Here is a 20656-nt window from a genome sequence, read left to right on the forward strand (position 1 = left end):
AGTATATATACCATATATGTATGTGTGTACATATATGCATACATATATACATATGCATATATGTGAATGTATATGTATACATTATGTACGTGTATGTATATGTATATCGGTGTACATGTGTGTATGTATGCATATGTGTACATGTGCATGTATATGTGTACATGTATGCACATGTTCGTGTATATGCACATGTATACATGTACATGTATATGTATTCACGTGTGCATACACATATATGTATATACTATACACATATACCTGTACATATATGCATGTACGTATATGTATACATACATGTACATGTGTGTGTATATATACACATAGTATGCTATGTATACTATATATAGTATACTATATAGTATGTTATAGTATACATAGTATATATACATATAGCATGTATATATAGTATACATAGTATACTTAGATGTATGTATGTACATATATGTATGCATATATACATACATGTGTTTTATACATACACACATATACTATCTATATACTATATATACCATATATAATATGGTATATACAGAGAAGTATAATATACATAAACTATTATATACATTATATAATATAGTATATATTACAGTATATAAACTATTACAGTATATACATGAGTATATATACTATATATATGTGTGTGTATATATATAGTATACTTCTGTTATTATCTCTCTCTCTATTTTCATACTCTGGTCCTTTGATCATAGTGGATCTTAAATGGCTAATGCTTTTTCCAGTAGCCATGTGAGAGCTGGACTATAAGGAATGCTAAGCACAGAAGAATTGATGCTTTTGAACTGTGGTGCTGGAGAAGACTCTTGAGAATCCCTTGGACTTCAAGGAGATCCAACCAGTCCGTCCTAAAGGAGATCAGTCCTGGGTGTTCATTGGAAGGACTAATGCTGAAGCTGAAACTCCAATACTTTGGGCACCTGATGAGAAGAGCTGACATGACTTATTTGAAAAGACCCTATGGTGGAAAAGATTGAGGGCAGGAGGAGAAGGGGACGACAGAGGATGAGATGGCTGGGTGGCATCACCAACTCAATGGACATGAGTTTGGGTAAAGTCTGGGAGTTGGTGACGGACAGGGAGGCCTGGCGAGTTGCAGTTCATGGGGTCCCAAATAGTCAGACACAACTGAGCAACTGAACTGAACTGATATATATATATAAATAACACTATATATAAATACAGAAGTATACCAGACCTCGTGAGAGAGAGAAAGAGACATAAAGAGGGAAAGAGACAGAGGGAAAGACAAAGAAAATTATTTGGACACAAATAGGAGCCTTAGTAGATTTCAGCTGAAACACTTAATGATATTACTGAATCACATTTACCCTTAATTCCAAAAGGAAACTTCGCAGGGCACTTTTGTGCCCAATGGAAAGAAAACACAGTTTTGTATTTACTTAAAGTTAAAAAAAGAAAAAGAAATTGTGACTTTTACTCCTATTCCTCCAGAAAATGTGATACCATCATTCAAGGCCCAAGTCAAAAAAAACTTCAGAAGCAGCAGCCATCACCAACTCCCTAGGTTTCATTAAATGCATTGTAGCACAGATCACATCAAATGATAGTAAATTCATTTGTCTGTCCCTGAGACGATGAAGTCCTGAAAGCAGGGTCTAAATACAATCTGTCTTTGTAGCAAATAGCAAATAACAGGTTCTAAATACCTCACTACTACATTTAATCAGACTACAGAATAGGTGTCATGGTTAATTTTTTTAACATATAAATGAATCTATTTTTATTCAAATTCTTTTCCTATTTAGTTCGTTACATAATATTGAGCAGAGTACCCTGTGCTACACAGTAGATACGGGCAACTTTTATTAGTATATGTATTACAAAATTGTTGGTATCTGTTTGCCATCACCTCTGGAATATAAACATCTGTTATTTAATATCATAATGTAACTTGCCAGAGTGAAAATTGCCTGCAACATGGGAAAAATATGAGGACTAATAAAATAAATCCAGAGAACATTTTTCTCTTAAAATTCTGTAACCTAATCTGTGCAGAAATATTTAAGTAACATGCCAGTAACAAAACACCTGATGTGACAATTACACACCTGTCGTCTCACCCACCTCTAGACTCTCAAAACGTATCTCCTTCTGTGGAGGTTAACTGTGAAGTACTGATATTCCTAAAGTGCAATTTCTATCCTGTCAGTGGCTGGTGGTATAAGAGTTCCTCCTCCCTCAACTCTCATTTTGTTTTGTCCAAGTTTATCAATTTTCACTCACCAGATCTCCCCTCTTCCATACTTCCTCTGGAGGTAGGGTCACTCAGGAACATTTTCAAAGTCTCTGTCAGAGTAATGTTTCTAGTAAGCAAGAGTATTCGGCACTGCTTTTCACGTGGTTGCCAAAACAGGAACTGAGAAGTAAAGCAGGAAACTCTCATTCAATGAGTAAGCAGCAACAAGATAAGTGAAATTGACAAGACCTTTAAATTTAATGTTGACAAGATCTTAAATTTAAAATGCAAAGTGCTTTTAACTTAGAAAGATCTACTCCACAGACTTTTGTTCCCTATCACAATGGAGTAACAGGGACCAGATTTACTTTCCTGTCTGAATCAACTAAAAAGAAAAAACTAAAAATAAAAAAAACTGTTAGAAAAAATCCTTTTCAATCACTGCGCACCTTTCAATGAAGGACAGTGAGCCTTACACTTGCCCCAGCTTATAGCCCATAGACAACTTTGTAGGGGTGGGTTTTTGTTGTTCAGATGCTAAGTCGTCAGACTTTTTGCAACCCCATAACAGCAGCGCACCAGACTTCCCTATCCTTCACTATCTCCTGGAATTTGCTCAAACTCAAGTCCATTGAATTGGTGATGCCATCCAACCATTTCACCCTGTGTCCTTCCCATCTCCTGTTGCCCTCAATCCTTCCCAGTATCAGGATCTTTTCCAAAGCAGAGGGAAACCAACAAAATGCCAAGAGATTCCCTGAGGTGAACAGGAGAAGCACAGGGGTAAGACTACAGAGTATCAGAACAGAGAGAGACAAAAGGGAGAGAACTCGAGGGAGGTACAGTGTTCCCTTTGTATATCCAGCAGCTTACCGATCACGTGTATATGAGGATGGAGGGGGGAAAAAAAAAACAAACAAAACCCTGTCAACTACAAACTGGCACTTGCCATAGGCATTTGCCAATGGCAACCCACTCCAGTATTCTTGCCTGGAAAATCCCATGGACGGAGGAGCCTCGTAGGCTACAGTCTATGGGGTCGCAAAGAGTCAGACAGGACTGAGCACCTTCATTTCTACAAGGATTAAATCGTGTCCCGTGACTTTCAAGGGCAGCTGCCTCTGCTGGTGCCCATGACCCCAGGGTAGACTCGCAGCTGAGAGCCAAGCCAGGGAGGCTGCCTGAAGCCCTAGGGCCGCCTGCCACGCCTGGCTTCCGGCTGCTCCAAAGACTGGGCAGCTAGGCCAGCGACCCTGGAGGCCCGCCGCCCGCCTGCCCCTCGCAAACCTACCCTGGTGTGGCTGCCCGCCCCTGGGCCAGCTGCGCTCCTCCTTCTCCCGCAGCGACGTCAACCTCCTCTCCCGCTTGGCCACCCCCTCGGCCTCTGCCGACCCGCTGCCGCCTTGGCCTGGGCTTCTGTCCGCTGGATGCCACCTGGGCTTCCGCCCGCAGGATGCTGCCTGGGCTTCCGCCCGCCGGCCCCGCCTCCGCCTGCCTGGCCAGCCTCCCTTGAGCAACAGGGACTACAGGGGCTATGACGTACAGAGCCTTCCTACAGGGGCTAGGAAGTTTAGGAGCACTTACTGCGCCGAGGTAATCAAGATGATTACCAGCTGGGTCCCTTGGACAGCAAGGACACCTAACCAGTCAATCCTAAACTTAGGAAATCAACCCTGAATATTTATAGGAAGGACTGATGCTGAAGGTGAAACTCCAATAATTTGGCCACCTGATGGAAAGAACTGACTCACTCCCTGATAAGACTGAAGGCAGGAGGAGGAGGGAGTGGCAGAGGATGAGATGGTTGGATGGCATCATTGACTGGATGGACAGGAGTGTTAGCAAACTCTGGCAGATGGTGAAGGGCAGGGAAACCTGGCATGCTGCAGTTCATGGGGGTCACAGAGTCGGACACGACCAAGCAGCTGATCAACAAAAACCAGCTGGTTGGAAAACTTGGGTTGGGGAAATTATAGTGAAGTATTTGAGGCCGTTAACATCACCGATAGTGACAGAGTGATTTTAAAAATCCTTAAGCCAGGGAAGAAAAAAATGAGAAAACGAGAAGTTGACCATTCTGGAGGACTCTCCTGGTGGAACAACTATCATTTAGCTGGTTAACACCATGAAGGATTCTGTGTTGGAGAGACCAGCTCTGGTATTTGAATATATCAATAATACAGATTTTAAGATCTGTCCCATATCCTGACAGATTTTGATATCTGGTTTTACATGTCCTTAATAAAAAAAAAATACCCTTATTTTATAACTACTTAAAACTCTGAATTACTTGCCACATCAAGGGAATATGCACAGGAATATGAAACCTCACGATGTCATGAAAGAGCACCACAAGAAAAACTGTGACTGATATACTGGGGTCTGGAGGGGAACTTTATCATCCTGCCCAGGACTACAATGTCCAAGTGACCTCCAGGTACTTCATGGGACCAGAGCACTTTGTGGACTAGCAGATGTATGAGTACAGCTTGGATATGTGGAGTTTGGGCTGTATGTTAGCAAGCATGATCTTTCGAAAGGAACCCTGCTTTCAGGTGGCGCTAGTGGTAAAGAACCTGCCTGCCAATGTAAGAGATGTAAGAGACTCAGGTTTGATCTCTGGGTCAGGAAAGTCCCCTGGAGGGGCGCATGGCAACCCGCACCAGTATTTTTGCCTGGGAGAATCCCATGGACAGAGGAGCCTGGTGGACTACCGTCCATGGGGCTGCAAAGAGTCGGACATGACTGAAGTGACTTAGCACGCATGCACTTCTTTCATGGACAGGAGGACTATGACCAGCTTGTTCACATCGCCAAAGTTCTGGGTACAGAGGAGCTACGTGGGAATCGGAATAAGTATCACATAGACCTAGATCTACACTTCAACGATATTTTGGACAACATTCACGGAAACACTGGAAACATTTTATCCATAGTGAAAACAGAAGCCTTATCAGCCCTGAGGCCCTAGATCTTCTGGACAAACTTCTGCGATATGACAAACAACAGAGACTGACTGACAAAGAGGCCCCGTGGTGAAGAAGCGGTCCCAGCCTTGTGCAGATAATGCTGTGCTTTCCAGTGGTCTCACAGCAGCCAGATGAAGATTGGCAAATGATGGCCTCTCAAAGAAAGCTTCATTTCCCAGCACATCTCTCTGTACAAATGTATTTTAATGCACATCTCTGGATCAAAAACGTTTTATTCACAACCATAACAAAGGTGGAAAGTCAGTTTTCCGAGAGAGAGAGGGGCAAAAAAAGATGTAATATTAGAATTTATTCAGGAAGAACAAATTGGATGGAAGGGAAAGAAAGTTCTAGCCTCCCACCCTTTACCTCTTTTTATCCCCATGAGAAACAATTTTTCTCTATTAAGGTAATCTACATTTTTGAGCTCTGATAGGTATACATGGGGGCTTTCCTGGTAGCTCAGCTGGTAAAGAATCTGCCTGCAATGCAAGAGACCCCAGTTTGATTCCTAGGTTGGGAAGATCCCTGGAGAAGGGAGAGTCTACCCACTCCAGTATTCTTGGGCTTTCCTGGTAACTCAGCTGGTAAAGAATCCATCTGCAATGCAGGAGACCTGGGTTCAATCCCTGGATAGGGAAAATTCTCTGGAGGAGGGCATGGAAACTGACCCCAGTATTCTTGCCTGGAGAATCCCCATGGACAAAGGAGCCTGGCAGGCTACAGTCCATGGGGTCTCAAAGAGTCAGACAACACTGAGCGACTAAGCACAGCACACAGCAGAAAGAAAGAATGTGAAGTATACACAGCAGAGATATCCATGAATGTGTTGGCAAAGAAAAGTCTTTCTTGTGTGCAGGGACTGGCACTGTGTGGGCTCCTACCTTCAAGACCCTCCTAGATCTCACCCTGTATAATCTCTACATCTAGTGGTTTGTCTGTGTCCTTTATCACACCCGTTTATAAACTGGTAAGCACAAGTGTTCCCCTGGGCTCTATGAGCCACTCTGGCAAATTAATCAAAATCGAGAAGGGTTCATAATCTCTTTGATTTGTAGGCAAATTGAACAGGAGTTGTAACCTGGGTCCTGCCACTTGCATTGGCATCTTGAGGTAGGGGTGGGGGGGCAATCTTGTGGGGCTGAGCTCTTAACCTGTGGGATCTGATGCTATCTCCAGGTTGATAGTGTTAGAAGTGAGCTAAATTGTGGAACGCCAGGCTAGTGTCACAGACAGTCGTTTGTTTAGTAGGAAAGTCTTGTGCACTTGGTGTCCAGAAGTGTCAGAAGTGAAGAGGTCTGTGTGCATAATAACGGAGATTCACAGGAAAGAAAAGCCAGTGAGGAAGAACTGTGGATTTTTCCTTTACCCAAATCTTAAAAGGAAGACCCAAAAGGATAGAACTGCTTTCAAATAATTTAACTTCACTTGGAACAAATTCAAGAATATTTAGAGAAAGGCAAAAATACCCAACATCCAAAGGTAAAAACTCACAATCTCTGGAGTGCAAAGATTGCACAGAAGCAGAGAAGTATGACCCCTGATGTGGAGAAAGTGACCCCCCCCCAAAAAAAAAAACCGACCCAGGAATGAAACCGAGCAGGACCCTGTGGGGCTCCTGGGTAGGGAAGTCTTTCTGCCCCCCATTTCTTGTTTGTAGGTTAGAGACTCCAGCCCTAAGATCTTCCTTGTGTTCTTTTTTTTTTTTTAATAGTTTTTTACATTTTCCTATGGTATGTCTTTTTATTATTTATTTTTAATTGGAGGATACTTGTTTTACCATGTTGTGTTTGTTACTGCCATACAAGAATGGGAATCAGACATAACTATATATACTCCCTCTTGAGCTTCCCACCTCTCCTCCCCACATTACACCCCTCTAGGTCATTACAGAGCAAGAGGCTAGTCTCCCTGTTTTATATAGCAGATTCCCACTAGCTATCTGTTTTACACGTGGTAGTTTATATATATCAGTGTTACTTTCTCAAATTTTCCCTTGAGTTCTAAACAGCAGATTAGAACAGGTGCTAATCAGGGAAGGAAAGGGACACAAGACAAGGGAGGAGGAACAGCCAAGAAACAAAAGAGCAGGCTTGGGGAAGGATCCTGGTTCTACCTCGAGGCATATATATGTATAACAATATCTTTAAGCCCTTTATAGAACTAAATCCCCAACAGATGGAAGATCCCCAACAGAATGAAGATTCTTCATTCCAAATTAAAGGGACCAGAGAAGCTCCTCTAGAAGATCACCTCAGGCCAGTTTAACAGAACCACTCTCACAACACATTAACACTTAACCACACTCACAACACATAACACTTAACCACGCTCACTTAACCTGTATGACACCAAGAGGGGAACTTCTTTTAAAACACATTTATTTTGCCAGAGAGACCTTGAGGACATTCAAACCAAGCTTAAAGAGAAATCTCCCCAAAAACATTGGACATTTGTGTTCCTGGAAAAGAGGGGGATTCAGGCCAGTTCCAGAGGGATCTCTAGTTTCCAATTAAGATGCCATTCCTGGGGGGCAGGCTATATTGAGAAAAAAAAGGGGGGGCAATATCCTTAACCAGCTCACTAGGAACACTGGCCACCCTCTCCCAGCTTTTCAAAGCCCTTAATCCCCAGACCACAGGACCTGTCCTAAGGAATCTCCCAGTCATCTGCTAACATTCTGCAAACTCCCATGAAGAGGGCAGCTTAGGGGCACAGCTATCTGGGGAGAAATCAGGTTATATTTTCCCAAATTACCTGTCCAGGCCAGGTACTCATTCCTGCATAAGAGATAAGTAAATATATACTGTGCTATCAATGAAATTTAGGAGGTTATTTATTGCAGCAACTATGTTACATACCTAGTTAGTTACTAGGTAACTAGTTCAGATACTAGTTACTAGATCAGATACTCACATTGAAAACAAAGCCCTGGAGAGGTCATGTTGCCAAAACTTGGCCTCTGTTCACGGATGCCAAGGAGAAACATGGAGACCGTTTTGGGTGAAGTACAAAAGAATAGCCGTTAATTTCTTTTCCAGGCAAAGGGGACCAGAGCAGGCTAATGCCCTCAAGACTATGTGGTCATGAGGAGTTTTATAATGTTCAAGGAGCAGAGCAAGGACAATTCTCAGATTGGTTGGCATCCAGATGAAGTTTCAAGCATCTTCAGTCTTCTGGTCTCAACCAGTCTAGGATCAATGTTGTGATGGTCAGCAGTTTTCATCTGGAGAGGATCCACTTCTGTAAAAACACCTTAGGAATGTGTGTCATGCCTTTGTCTATATCTTTCAGGGAACTTGGAGTTCAGTGATTCAGCCATATGGCAGAATTATAATCTAAACTGCTACCGATTCCCGAGCCCAACAACTAGTATTTGTTTCTGCATCTTCATATTTCCTGATGACTGACTCTTGAGCTGGCATTCTACTTCAAAAGACAAGAACACAGGGAGTTGTACATGGGTTCAGTCATGGCCGAGTAAAAGCAGGGAAGGCAGTTTCTTCATCCTCTCCTTGGCGCTCCTGGTGGCAGATCCTCTTCACTGTGGGCTGCCGCTTGCCAAAGGGGTTGGCTGGTCTCAGGACTGCAAACACTGCTGCTACTGCCATGCCCTCCGGTTTCCTGGGTCCTCACACACACCCCTCACCATCCAAGGCCTCTCCTGGGTAGTCTCTCACTTCCAGGCCTCAGTCTTCTGCCCAGACATGGGGGAGGCACCAGATACAGGGACCAGAAAATAAGTCTGACGGTAGATCAGATTACACTAGGTATCCCTCAGTCTGGATGTCACATACTGGCTTTGTTTTATTTATTGATTTTTTTTTTTTTTTTACTGGCTTTGTTTCAACCCAGCTCTGCTTCCTGTGATTTGTTTCTCAGGGCTTCAAGCCAGAAGAGGAAGTCAGAACAGGAGGAAACAGGATGCCTGAAGGTTGCTGGTCTTGGGCTCCTCTTCAAACTGCCAAATGTCTGATGGGGGCTGGTGGACTACTGGTGGATCTAAGAGAATGAACCTCTGCTCAGGCTGTCTGCCACTCTGGGTGCCTTCCTGGCAGAGCAAAAAAAAGTCTGCAGAAGGTGTCACAGCCTGGAAATCACCTTGGCCTAGCAGAGATGCAGACAGGCTTTGTCTCTTTGAGGTTCAATCTGAGGTAACCAAGACTTCTTGGTTTTTCTGTCCTGAGGTGACCAGGACAAAAACTCTGGTTGGGGACACACATCCATATTCAGAAGGCCTTGATTTGTGGTTTGTTAGGAGTGTTATCTCTCAGGAGCCACAGATCAAAATCATTGAAACTACCCCTGGATTACAAAATAGGGGAAATGTATAAAAACCCAAACTACAATACTACATAAATTGTCAAGAATTAGGATTGGAGTTGGCAAGAAATAAAGGTGCTTCTTTAAGTAAGAATTGATTGGAGGTCAAAATGGTTACATAGTTGCATGTAGGGGAAGAGGGTACTTTGAAATTATGTTTGCAGCTGGCCTGCAGCTGCAGACATTGTTCTGAGAACCGTTGGGATCTTCCTGGTGGTCCAGTGGTTAAGATTCCAAGCTTCTACTTCATGGGGCACACATTCCATCTGCATGCTACAGGGCATGTCCAAAAAAAAAAAAAAAAAAAATGCTGGTGGTATTCTTGAGTTTGATATAGTCCCTAAAGTTCAAGTTCTCAGAGATTTAAGAATATGTCTGACACCACATCCATGGATGGCTACTTGGCTCCATTTTGAATGTGTGAACCATGGATATTTCTTTTTAATTTTTAAATGATCTTCAATATGTCATCACCTGTTTTCATCACCCTTTTTTGGGGTGATCAGATATCAAAGCTAAGAATCTGTCCACAGTGAGGTTGGTTCAGTTGGATTAGACTTTACAAACATATTCTTAAAACAAGACAGTAACTGCAGAAAGTGGCCTTTGAACAATTTTTTTTTCTAGTGAATTACTTTAGTCCTTGAAATGATTTAGAAGTTTCACCAAGTGTTGATAATAAAAAGCAGATGACTCTTTAGAAGACAGTTTGGCAGTTTCTTAAGACATTATTATACTCATCATATCCAAAAATCTCACTTTTTGATCATATGCTCATCATATGATCCAAAAATTACACAAATAATTTGAAAACGAATGTTTTTGCAAAATATGCACAGGTATGTTTCTAGCAGTTGTATTCATGATCGCCAAAACTTGAAAACAGCCAAGATGCCTGTCAATATATAAATGACTAAACACACTTTAGACTCTCCAAACAATGGCATAATATCCTGGGACTTAACAAAGAAGCACTTAATTCAAGAAAAACATGAAAGAACCTTTAATGCAGGCTACTAGGTGATAGAAGTCAATCTGAAAAGGCTACATACTGTAAATTTCAACAAGTAATCTTTCCAAATTCAGGAAAAGGCAAAACTATGGAGACAGTGAAAAGATCTGTCTGAAGGGCCAAGGTGGAGAGGTTGAAAGGAATGAAAAGGTGGAGCCCAGGGGACTATTAAGGCACTGAAACTATGCTATATGGTATTGCAATGATGGATTCAAGTCATTATGCATTTTTTAAGATCTGTAGCATACACAACACAAAGAGTGAACCCTAGACTATAGACTTCAGATAATAGTAATGTAGCAAAGAGCTAACATCCATCCTTCTCAAACTCTTCCAAAAAATTGCAGAGGGAGGAACACCATCAAGCTCATTGTAAGAAACCACCATCATCATGATGCCAAAACCAGACAAAGGTATTTCAAAAAAGAAAATTATAGGCCAATAACACTGATGATCATAGATGCTAAAATCCTCCATGAAATACTAGCAAACTGAATCCAGCAATGCACTAAAAGGGTCATACACCATGATCAAGTAGGATTTAGCTCAGGGAGGCAAGGATTCTTCAATATATGCAAATCAATTAATGTGATACATCATATTAACAAATTGAAGGATAAAAACCTTATGATCATCTCCAAAGATGCAGGAAAGCTTTTGACAAAATTTGATACCCATTTATGATTAAAGAAACGCTCCAGAAGATGGGCAGAGGAAACCTACCTCAATATAATAAAGGTCATATACAACAAACCCACAGCAAACGTCATTCTCAATAGTGAAAAACTGAAAGCCTTTCCTGTAAGATCAGGAACAAGACAAGGTATCCAAACTGGACGAGAAAGACAGCAGTCACTGTTTGCAGATGACATGATTGTATACATAGAAAATCCTAAAGATGCCACCAGAAAACCACTAGTGGTAATCAATGAATTTAGTAATGTTTCAGAATATATAATTAATACACAGACATCTCTTGCATTCATTTACACTAACAACATAAGATTATGAAAGAAAAATCCAAGAAATAATTCCATTTACCACTGCAGCAAAAAGAATAAAATACCTAGGAATAAATCTACCTAAGAGGCAAAAGGCCTGTCCTCAGAAAACTAATAGATACTAATGAAAGTAATCAAAGATGACACAAAGAGATGAAGAGATATAACATGTCCTTAAATTGGAAGAATCAATATTGTGAAAATGACAATACTACCCTAAACAAACGACAGATTTCATGTAATCATTATGAAATTGCCAAGGGCATTCTTCACAGAATTAGAACAAAAAGTTTTACAATTTGCTTGGAAACACAAAAGACCCTGAATAGCTAATCTTGAGAAAGAAAAACAGAGCTGGAAGAATCAGTCTCCTTAACTACAGACAATAGGGCAAAGCTATAGTCTTCAAAACAGTGTGATACTGGCACAAAAATAGACCTACAAATTAATGGAAGAGGATAGAAAGCCCATAAATAAACCCACTCACCTATGGTCAGTTAATCTATGACAAAAGAGGCAAGCCTACACAGTGGTGGAAAGACAGTATCTTCAACTGTTGAAAACATTGGGCAGCAACATGTTAAAAAAACATTTTTTTAAAAAAAATCTACATAGAAAGTAGATTATGCTCTAACACCATACACAAAAATAACCTCAAAATGCGTTAAAGACCTAATTGTGAAATGGGAAGCAATAAAACTCCTACAGGAAAACATAGGCTGAGCATTCTCTGACATAAATTGCAGCAATATCTCTTTCAAACCATCTTGCAGATTAATGGAAGCTAAAACCAAAATAAACAAATAATACCTCATTAAACTCCAAAGCTTTTGGACAGCAAAGAAAACCATAGACAAAATTTAGAAAGACTAGGAGAACTCACAGATTGGGAGAAAATATTCCCAGTGATATGAATGACAAGGAATTAAGTCTCCAAAAATTGCAAACAGCTTAATATCATCAAAATAACCTAATAGAAAAATCAGCAGAAGACCTAAATAGATATTTCTCCAAAGAAGACACACAGATAGCGAAGAGACACATGAAAAGATGTTCAACATCTCTAATTACTAGAGAAATGTAAAACAAACTACAATGAGATATCACCTCATACCAGTGAAAATAGCTATCATCAAAAACTCCAAACAATAAATGCTAGAGAGTGTTTGGAGAGAAGGGAATCCACCTACACTGTTGGTGAAAATGTAAATTGGTATAGCCACTATGGAGAACAGTATGGAGAGGCCTTAAAAAACAAAAAACAGAACTACCATATGATTCTGCAATTCCAGTCCTGGGCATGTATCCCGAGAAACACATGGTCTTAAAAGATGCATGCATCCCAATGTTCACTGCAGCACTGTTAACAATAGCCAAGATAAGGAAGCAACATAAGTGTACATTGACAGAGGAATGGATAAGGAGGATGCAGTACATATACACAGTGGGATATTACTTACTGTTAAGAAGAACAAGACACCATTTGCAGCAAAATGGATGGACCTAGAGATTGTGATACTGAGTGAAGTAAGTCAGACAGAGAAGGAGAAATACTGTTTGGCATCCCTTATATACAGAATCTAAATAGAAATGATATGAATGTACTTATTTACAAAACAGACCCACAGACCTAGAGAATAAATATATGGTTGCCATGGGGAAGGATGTGGGGAAGGATAGTTAGGGAGTTTGGGATAGATATGTACACACTGCTATTTTTAAAATGGATAACTGACAAGGACCTGCTGTATACTACAGTAAACGTTGCTCAATGTTATATGGTAGCCTGGAAGGGAGGGGAGTTTGGAAGGAAATGGATACATGTATGTGTATGGCTGAGTCCCTTTGCTGTGCATCTGAAACTATCAAAACATGGTCAGTTGGCTATACTGCAATATAAAATTAAAAAAAACAACATTGTAGATCTTTATAGCAATATTTGTAGCACTACATTATTGTTTTTAATGTCTGTATTGTTTTCTGTAGTATTGTTTAATAACCCCCCAGGCTCCTCTGTCCATGGGATTTTTCAGGTAAGAATACTGGACTGGGTTGCTGTTTCCTTTGCTAAGTGTATAGTATAAATGTACCATAATTTAACCTAGCTCATATATATAGACATTAAAGTTGTTTATAATTATTTTACTATTTTAAATATTTTTGAAATAAGTATCATATAGGAATCCATTTATTTCCTTATGATAAATTCTTTGAAGGAGATTTGCTTGGTCCAAAATTTCTTGATATATAAAATATTTTGAAATATTATTAAAAAGGTTTCTATATTAATAAAATGCATACTTATACTGAAATAGAGGAAAGCAGTAGAATGGGAAAGACTAAAGATCTCTTCAAGAAGATTGGAGCTATCAAGGGAACATTGTATGCAAGAATGGGCATGGTAAAGGACAGAAATAGCAAGGACCTAACAGAAACAGAAGAGATTAAGAAGAGGTGGCAAGAATACACAGAAGAACTGTACAAAAAAGTCTTAATGACCTGGATAACCACAACGATGTGGTCAGTCACCTAAAGCCAGGCATTCTTGAGTGTGAAGTGAAGTGGGCCTTAGGAAGCCCGAAACAAAGGTAGTGAAGGTGACAGAAGTCCAGTTGAGTTCTTTCAAATCCTAAAAGATGATGCTCTTAAACTGCTTCACTCACTATGTCAGCAGAAAACTCCGCAGTAGCCACAGACAGGACTGGAAAAGGTCAGTTTTCTTTCCACTCCCAAAGAAGGGCAGTGCCCTTCTTTTAGAATGTTCAAACTACTGTACAATAGAGCTCATTTCACATGCTAGCAAGGTAATGCTCAAAATTTTTCAAGCTAGGCTTCAGCAGAACATGAACGGAAAACTGCCAGATGTTCAAACTAGGTTTTGAAGAGGCAGAGGAAGACATCAAATTTCCAGTATCTGTTACATCGTGGACAAAGCAAGGGAGTTCCAGGAAAACGTCTACTTCTGCTTCATTGACTATGCTAAAGCCTTTGACTGTGTGAATCACAACAAACTGTGGAAAATTCTTAAAGAGGTGGAAGTACCAGACCACCTTACCTGCCTCCTGAGAAACTGGTCAAAAAGCAACAGTTAGAACTGGACATGGAATAATGGACTGGTTCAAAACTGGAAAAGGAATATGTCAAGGCTGTATGTTGACACCAGCTTATTTAACTTACATGCAGAGTACATCACACAAAACGATGGGCAGGATGAATATGTATGTATAATATGTTATTAATAAAATTGAAGATACCTTACCACAAGCTCTACTGTGATGCAGTCAAGACAGACATCATTATTTCCACTTTATATTTGACTTAAAAAGGTTCAGTTCAGTTCAGGTGCTCAGTCGTGTCCAACTCTTTGAGACCCCATGAATCGCAGCACGCCAGGCCTCCCTGTCCATCACCAACTCCTGGAGTCCACCCAAGCCCATGTCCATCGAGTCGGTGATGCTATACAGCCATCTCATCCTCTATCGTCCCCGTCTCCTCCTGCCCTCAATCTTTCCCAGAATCAGGGTCTTTTCCAATGAGTCAGCTCTTTGCATCAGGTGGCCAAAATATTGGAGTTTCAGCTTCAGCATCAGTCCCTCCAATGAACACCCAGAACTGATCTCCTTTAGGATGGACTGGGTGGATCTCCTTGCAGTCCAAGGGATTATCAAGAGTCTTCTCCAACACCACAGTTCAAAAGCATCAATTCTTCTGCACTCAGCTTTCTTTATAGTCCAACTCTCACATCCATACCTGACTACTGGAAAAATCATAGCCTTGACTAGATGGGCCTTTGTTGACAAAGTAATGTCTCTGCTTTTGAATATGCTGTCTAGGTTGGTCATAACTTTCCTTCCAAGGAGTAAGCGTCTTTTAATTTCATGGCTGCAATCACCATCTGCAGTGATTTTGGAGCCCTCCAAAATGAAGTCAGCCACTGTTTCCCTGTCTATTTGGCATGAAGTGATGGGACCGCATGCCATGATCTTAGTTTTCTGAGTGTTGAGCTTTAACAAGGTTACCATATCTGGAAAAAAAAAAAAAAAACAAATTACCTATCTGGTTGAATTCACAGAATCACTGAGTAAAATAGCTGAGATTGGTACACAAATTTGTTTCTGTCCTAAAAAGTGAAAGAAAGTGAAGGTAAAGTCGCTCAGTCACGTCCGACTCTTTGCCACCCCGTGGACTGTAGCCCACCATGGGATTCTCCAGGCAAGAAGACTGTTTCTGTGCTAAAGTCCTGTTTAATCTAATGTTATACTGCCTCCCAGTGGTATAAACTTATATTCACAGGCACTTGTAAATCAGTAGTTAACATATTTCCATTCTTATGCCTTGGGAAATAGTGGAGATCTATTTACTTGTTTACTAGCAAAGTAATTTTTCCTGCATACCAAAGATGCTCTTTTTTAAATATTTACATCTCTTGAATCTGTATATTCTATGCTTAAGACATACAACAAGCAGTTAATTATATGAAATTTAATATTGTCCAAGTCATTGTATCCTAAAAGTTATTAAACTATTATTATTATTCATTTTACTTTAGTAGTAAAATGAATGAATCTCACAGAGTCTATGTAACTTGGCAGTATCACACAGCTACCAGTGGCCAACCGATACTCACACTGTCTTGTTCATTCTCAAAGCCCATCTTTGTAACCATGAATTACGCTTCTACCGTAGTTCTTCCGCAATTAGAATTTTTGTCGAGGCTTTGATCTTGCACTGCATGTTTACGGCTTTCCCAACATAATATCTTCTGCATGACCACAAGCATCAGATCTTTTGAAATCAATCCTTGAGTAATACCTTGTTCAGGTACTCATTTGTGTACTTCTACTGCTACTGCTGCTGCTGCTGCTAAGTCGCCTCAGTCGTGTCCGACTCCATGCGACCCCATAGACGGCAGCCCACCAGGCTCCCCCGTCCCTGGGATTCTCCAGGAAAGAACACTGGAGTGGGTTGCCATTTCCTTTTCCAATGCATGAAAGTGAAAAGTGAAAGTGAAGTCGCTCAGTCGTGTCAGGCTCTTAGCGACCCCATGGACTGCAGCCTACCAGGCTCTTGCATCCATGGGATTTTCCAGGCAAGAGTATGGAGTGGGGTGCCATTGCCTTCTCCGACTCATTTGTGTAAACACAACAAATAAATATCTGTTCATTGTCTACCATCTATAACTGTACACTTTTTCACAAAACATAAACAAGAATTTGTGTTCAAATATGCGTTGATTTTTGCTACTCCACTCCTGACATTGGTGGTAAAAAACAGTGGTGAAAAAATTCTTCTCTAAGTGCTTTAAGGTCTAAATCCAAACCACACCTTTAGAAATGAAGTGATGTGAAAGTCACTCTATCGTGTTTGACTCTTCGTGTCCCCCTGGACTATATAGTCCATGCAGTTCTCTAGGCCAGAATACTGTAGTGGGCTGGCTTTCCCTTCTCCAGGGCTCTTCCCAACCCAGGGATTGAATCCAGGTCTCCTGCATTGCAGGCGGATTCTTTACCAGCTGAGCCACAAGGGAAGCCTTTAGAACTGCTGTGCAATAGGATGGTCATTAATCACATTTGAGTATTAAAATTTAAATCAATCATAATTAAATAAAAATTTAAAATCTAGCCACATTTCAAGTGCTCACAGCTCCATGTGGCTAGTGGCTACAATTGTGGTTGCACTGATGTGGAATATTTCCACCACTGTAGAAAGTTGATTCAAAAGTGCTGATCTAGAATAAAAACAATAGTTTTCTTCCAGATGTTGAACAAAAGGAACTCCAGCTAACTTGCTTTAAAATAATGAACCATATGTAGCTCAATACATTTTATAGTAATTAGAAACATTAGCCTTCTTCAGTATGTGTGCTTGTAAAATGTATAGACGTTAATATCGAAGTGAAGAAAGACTGTACAATGAGTCTGTTGGATTAATATTTTTCATAGTTTTCTTTCACCATCTTTTTGATGTCCAAAGACTCTGTAGTATTGTGTGTGTTAGTCGCTCAGTCCTGACAATTCTGCAATCCCACAGACTGTTAAGATCCAAGTGAAGCAAGACTGTACAATGACTTTGTAGAATTAAGAATTTTCAGAATTTTCTTTCACTATCTTTTTGATATCCAAGGATTCTGTAGTATTTTCCCTTTTTTAATTTCTAATATTATTGATTTGTATCTTCTCTCTGTTTTCCTCAGTTCACTTGAGGTTTATCAAATTTACTTATATCTTCTGAAGAACCAGCTCTGTTTTGTAGAGGCTTATCGATTTTATTGATCTTTTTCAAAGAACCAGCTTTCGATTCCATTGATCATCTCTATTGATTTCTGCTGTTTAATGTCATTTCTTTTCACTTTGCATTTTCCCTTCTTTTTCTAGTTTACTATGGTTAAAGCTTAGATATTTGTTTTTAGATATTTATTCTTTTTGAGTATGTGCATTCAATGTAGTAAACTTTCCACTAAACACTTATTTTACTCTATGTCACAAATTCTGAAGTTGTATTTTCATTTAGTTAAAATATTTTAAAATTTTTCTTGAAATGTCCTCTTTGACTCATGTATTGTTTAGAAATACATTGTTAAATCTCCTGTATTTAGAATTTTCTAGTTATATTTCTATGTAGCCATCTGATTCTAGTTTAATTCCACTATGGCCTGAGTGCATACATTATATGATTTCTATTCTTTTAATTTTTTAAGCTATAATTTTTCAGAATGTGGTCTAACATGGCAAATATTTAACATAACCTTGAGACAAATGTATATTCTGCTGTCGTTAAATAAAGTAGCTTATAAATATCAATTATTTTGTATACAGTTGATTGACGGTGCTGTTAGTACAACTGTGTTGTGATTTTCTGCCAGATGGGTCTGCCCATTTCTGACAGAGGGTTACAGAAGTCTTCAGCCATAATAGTGAATTCACCTGTCTCTCCTAGCAGTTCTATCAGGTTCTACCTTACATTTTGACACTGTTGTTAGGTTCACATACAAAAGAATTGGTATGTCTTCTTGGAGAAGTAATTGTTTTATGAGTATGTAATGTTCTTTTTTTTCCCCAGTAAGTTTTCTTGTTTAGAAGTTGCTCTGCATGAAATTAATATAGTGTAGCTACTCCAGCTTTCTTTTGATTAGTATTCACAAGGAATATCTTTCTCCATTCGTTTCCTTTTTCTTTTTTTGACTACATGTATCTTCATCTTTAAAGTGGATTTTTTATAAAAAATACAAAATTGGATCTTGTTTTTGTTTCACTCTGACAATTTCTTTTAGCTGGTATATTTAAACCATTGACATGAAGATGATTATTTAAACAGATGAATTAATATCTGCCATGTATGTTAATGTTTTCTATTTGTTGCTATTGTTCTTTGTTTCCATTTTGTCTTCTATTTTTTCAGCCTTATGTAGTTTTAGTTGGGTAGCTTAGATTATTGCATTTTCTCTCCTATCTTGTATCCATTGCACTTCTTTCTTTTAAAAAAAATATTTTTAGTGATTGCCCTGAAGCTTGTAATACAAAATTACAACTAGCTCAAATATGCTTTCAATTAATACTGTAAACCTCAAAAGAATAGTGCAATATCTTATAATAACAAAATAATCCTAATTATACTCTTGTCCCTTACATTGTTACTGTCATTCATTCCACTTATGCATAAACTACAAGAATCTAATACAGTCATTATTTTGAACAAGCTGTTACCAGTGTGATCAATTAAGAATAGGAAAGATACATTTTAAATTTTCTCATTTATTCCTCAAAGTAGGTCCTAGTTTTTGACCTATATTACTTTCCTTCCCTCTTTCTATTCTTTCCTTATTTTAACATTCTTACAAGGAAGGTCTCCTGGCTACAAATTCCCTGAAGGTTTTTTTCCAGGAAAAAATCTTTATTTCCCCTTCACTGTGAATGGGATTTCAGAGAATATATAATTTTATGTTGATAATTTCTTTTTCTCTCAACAATTTGAACATTTCACTCCACTCTGCTTGTTTACCTGGCTTCTTTGGAAACAAAAAGGTGGCAAGGTAATTTTTTTTCTTCTTGCTTCTTTCCAAATTTTTTCTCAATTTTTGTTTGGCTTTCTGCAATTTGACTATGATATACCCAGATGTATTTGATGTTGTGTGTGCGCGCAGTTTTGTGCTGCTTGGTTTTCTCTAAGCTTCCTAGATCTGTGCTTTAGAGTCTGATATTAATTTGGGGTAAATTCTCAGTCACCATTCCTTAAAATATTGCTTCTACTTCTTTCTTCTCCTTTTGGTGTGCCCATTACATGTTACACTTTTAGTAGTTATCCCACAGCTCTTGGATATTGTTTTGGGTATTCTTTTCTGTTTTTTCTGTTGTTTTGTTTTAACATTTCAGTTTTGGATGTTTCTGTTGCTATGACCTAAACTCAGAGATTCTCTCCTCAGCCATGTCTAATCTATTAATGAGATCATCAGACACTGTATTTTTGTAAGTGTTTTTGATTCTCTGACATTGCTTTTTTTCCTTTCTTATAATTTCTATGTTCTCCTTATACTACCTATTTATTCTTCATGGTGTCTATATTTTGCATTGGAGTCATTAGCATGTCAGTCAGAGTTTTAAAAAAGTTTCCAGTGTGATAATTCTAATACTTCTGCCATATCTAAGTTCTGATACTTTTCAAACTGTGCTTAACTTTTTGCTTTTGTTTTCTGTGCTTAATCATGTATGATCCTCTGCAGTGCTGTGGGCTATAGCCTACCAGGCTCCTCTACACATGGAATTTTTCAGGCAAGAATAGTGGGGCAGGGTGCCATTGCCTACCTCAGGGGATCTTCCCCACCCAGGGATCGAACCTGCATCTCTTGCATCTCCTGCATTGGCAGGGGGATTCTTTACCACTAGCACCACCTGGGTGACTGAAAACTGTGTTGCAATAGATATATTTGATCTTTACCTCTGATTCCTGGCAAGGAGCTTCAAAAATCATTATAATTTTGTCCATTTCTTGAGTCAAAGAAGAAGCAACTTTGTTATGCTACTGATCACTCATTGTGAAGGTTCTGTATAGTTTCAAGGGAGTGTCTGGTCACCAGAAAAAATGACCACCATGTGATTAGAGGGTAGCAAATTCCTGTATTTCCCCTGTCCTCAGACACATG

The 20656-nt window shown here is 39.4% G+C and overlaps 1 protein-coding gene and 1 pseudogene across 4 annotated transcripts in view; one reads left to right on the forward strand and one right to left on the reverse strand.

Moving 5' to 3' along the window:
* The window catches only part of LOC138987958 (C-type lectin domain family 2 member H-like), a 40718-nt gene that overhangs the window by 18705 nt on the left and 1357 nt on the right, over positions 1-20656 (reverse strand). The window contains exons 2-3 of one of the 4 annotated variants that reach the window (XM_070371058.1): positions 14780-15544; positions 2263-2395 (exon numbers count right to left, since the gene is read on the reverse strand). In XM_070371058.1, the coding sequence (XP_070227159.1) occupies positions 2263-2314 (52 nt within the window). In that variant the 5' untranslated portion in view covers positions 2315-2395; positions 14780-15544. Of the gene's footprint in view, positions 1-2262; positions 2396-3506; positions 3663-8100; positions 9335-14779; positions 15545-20656 lie in introns of those variants that run through there. The other 3 variants (XM_070371055.1, XM_070371057.1, XM_070371054.1) reach the window with 3 other exon arrangements.
* Positions 3750-4974, forward strand: LOC102279893 (casein kinase II subunit alpha' pseudogene; annotated as a pseudogene).

The sequence above is a fragment of the Bos mutus genome, chromosome 5 (assembly GCF_027580195.1).
Source record: "Bos mutus isolate GX-2022 chromosome 5, NWIPB_WYAK_1.1, whole genome shotgun sequence".
Taxonomy (NCBI): domain Eukaryota; kingdom Metazoa; phylum Chordata; class Mammalia; order Artiodactyla; family Bovidae; genus Bos; species Bos mutus.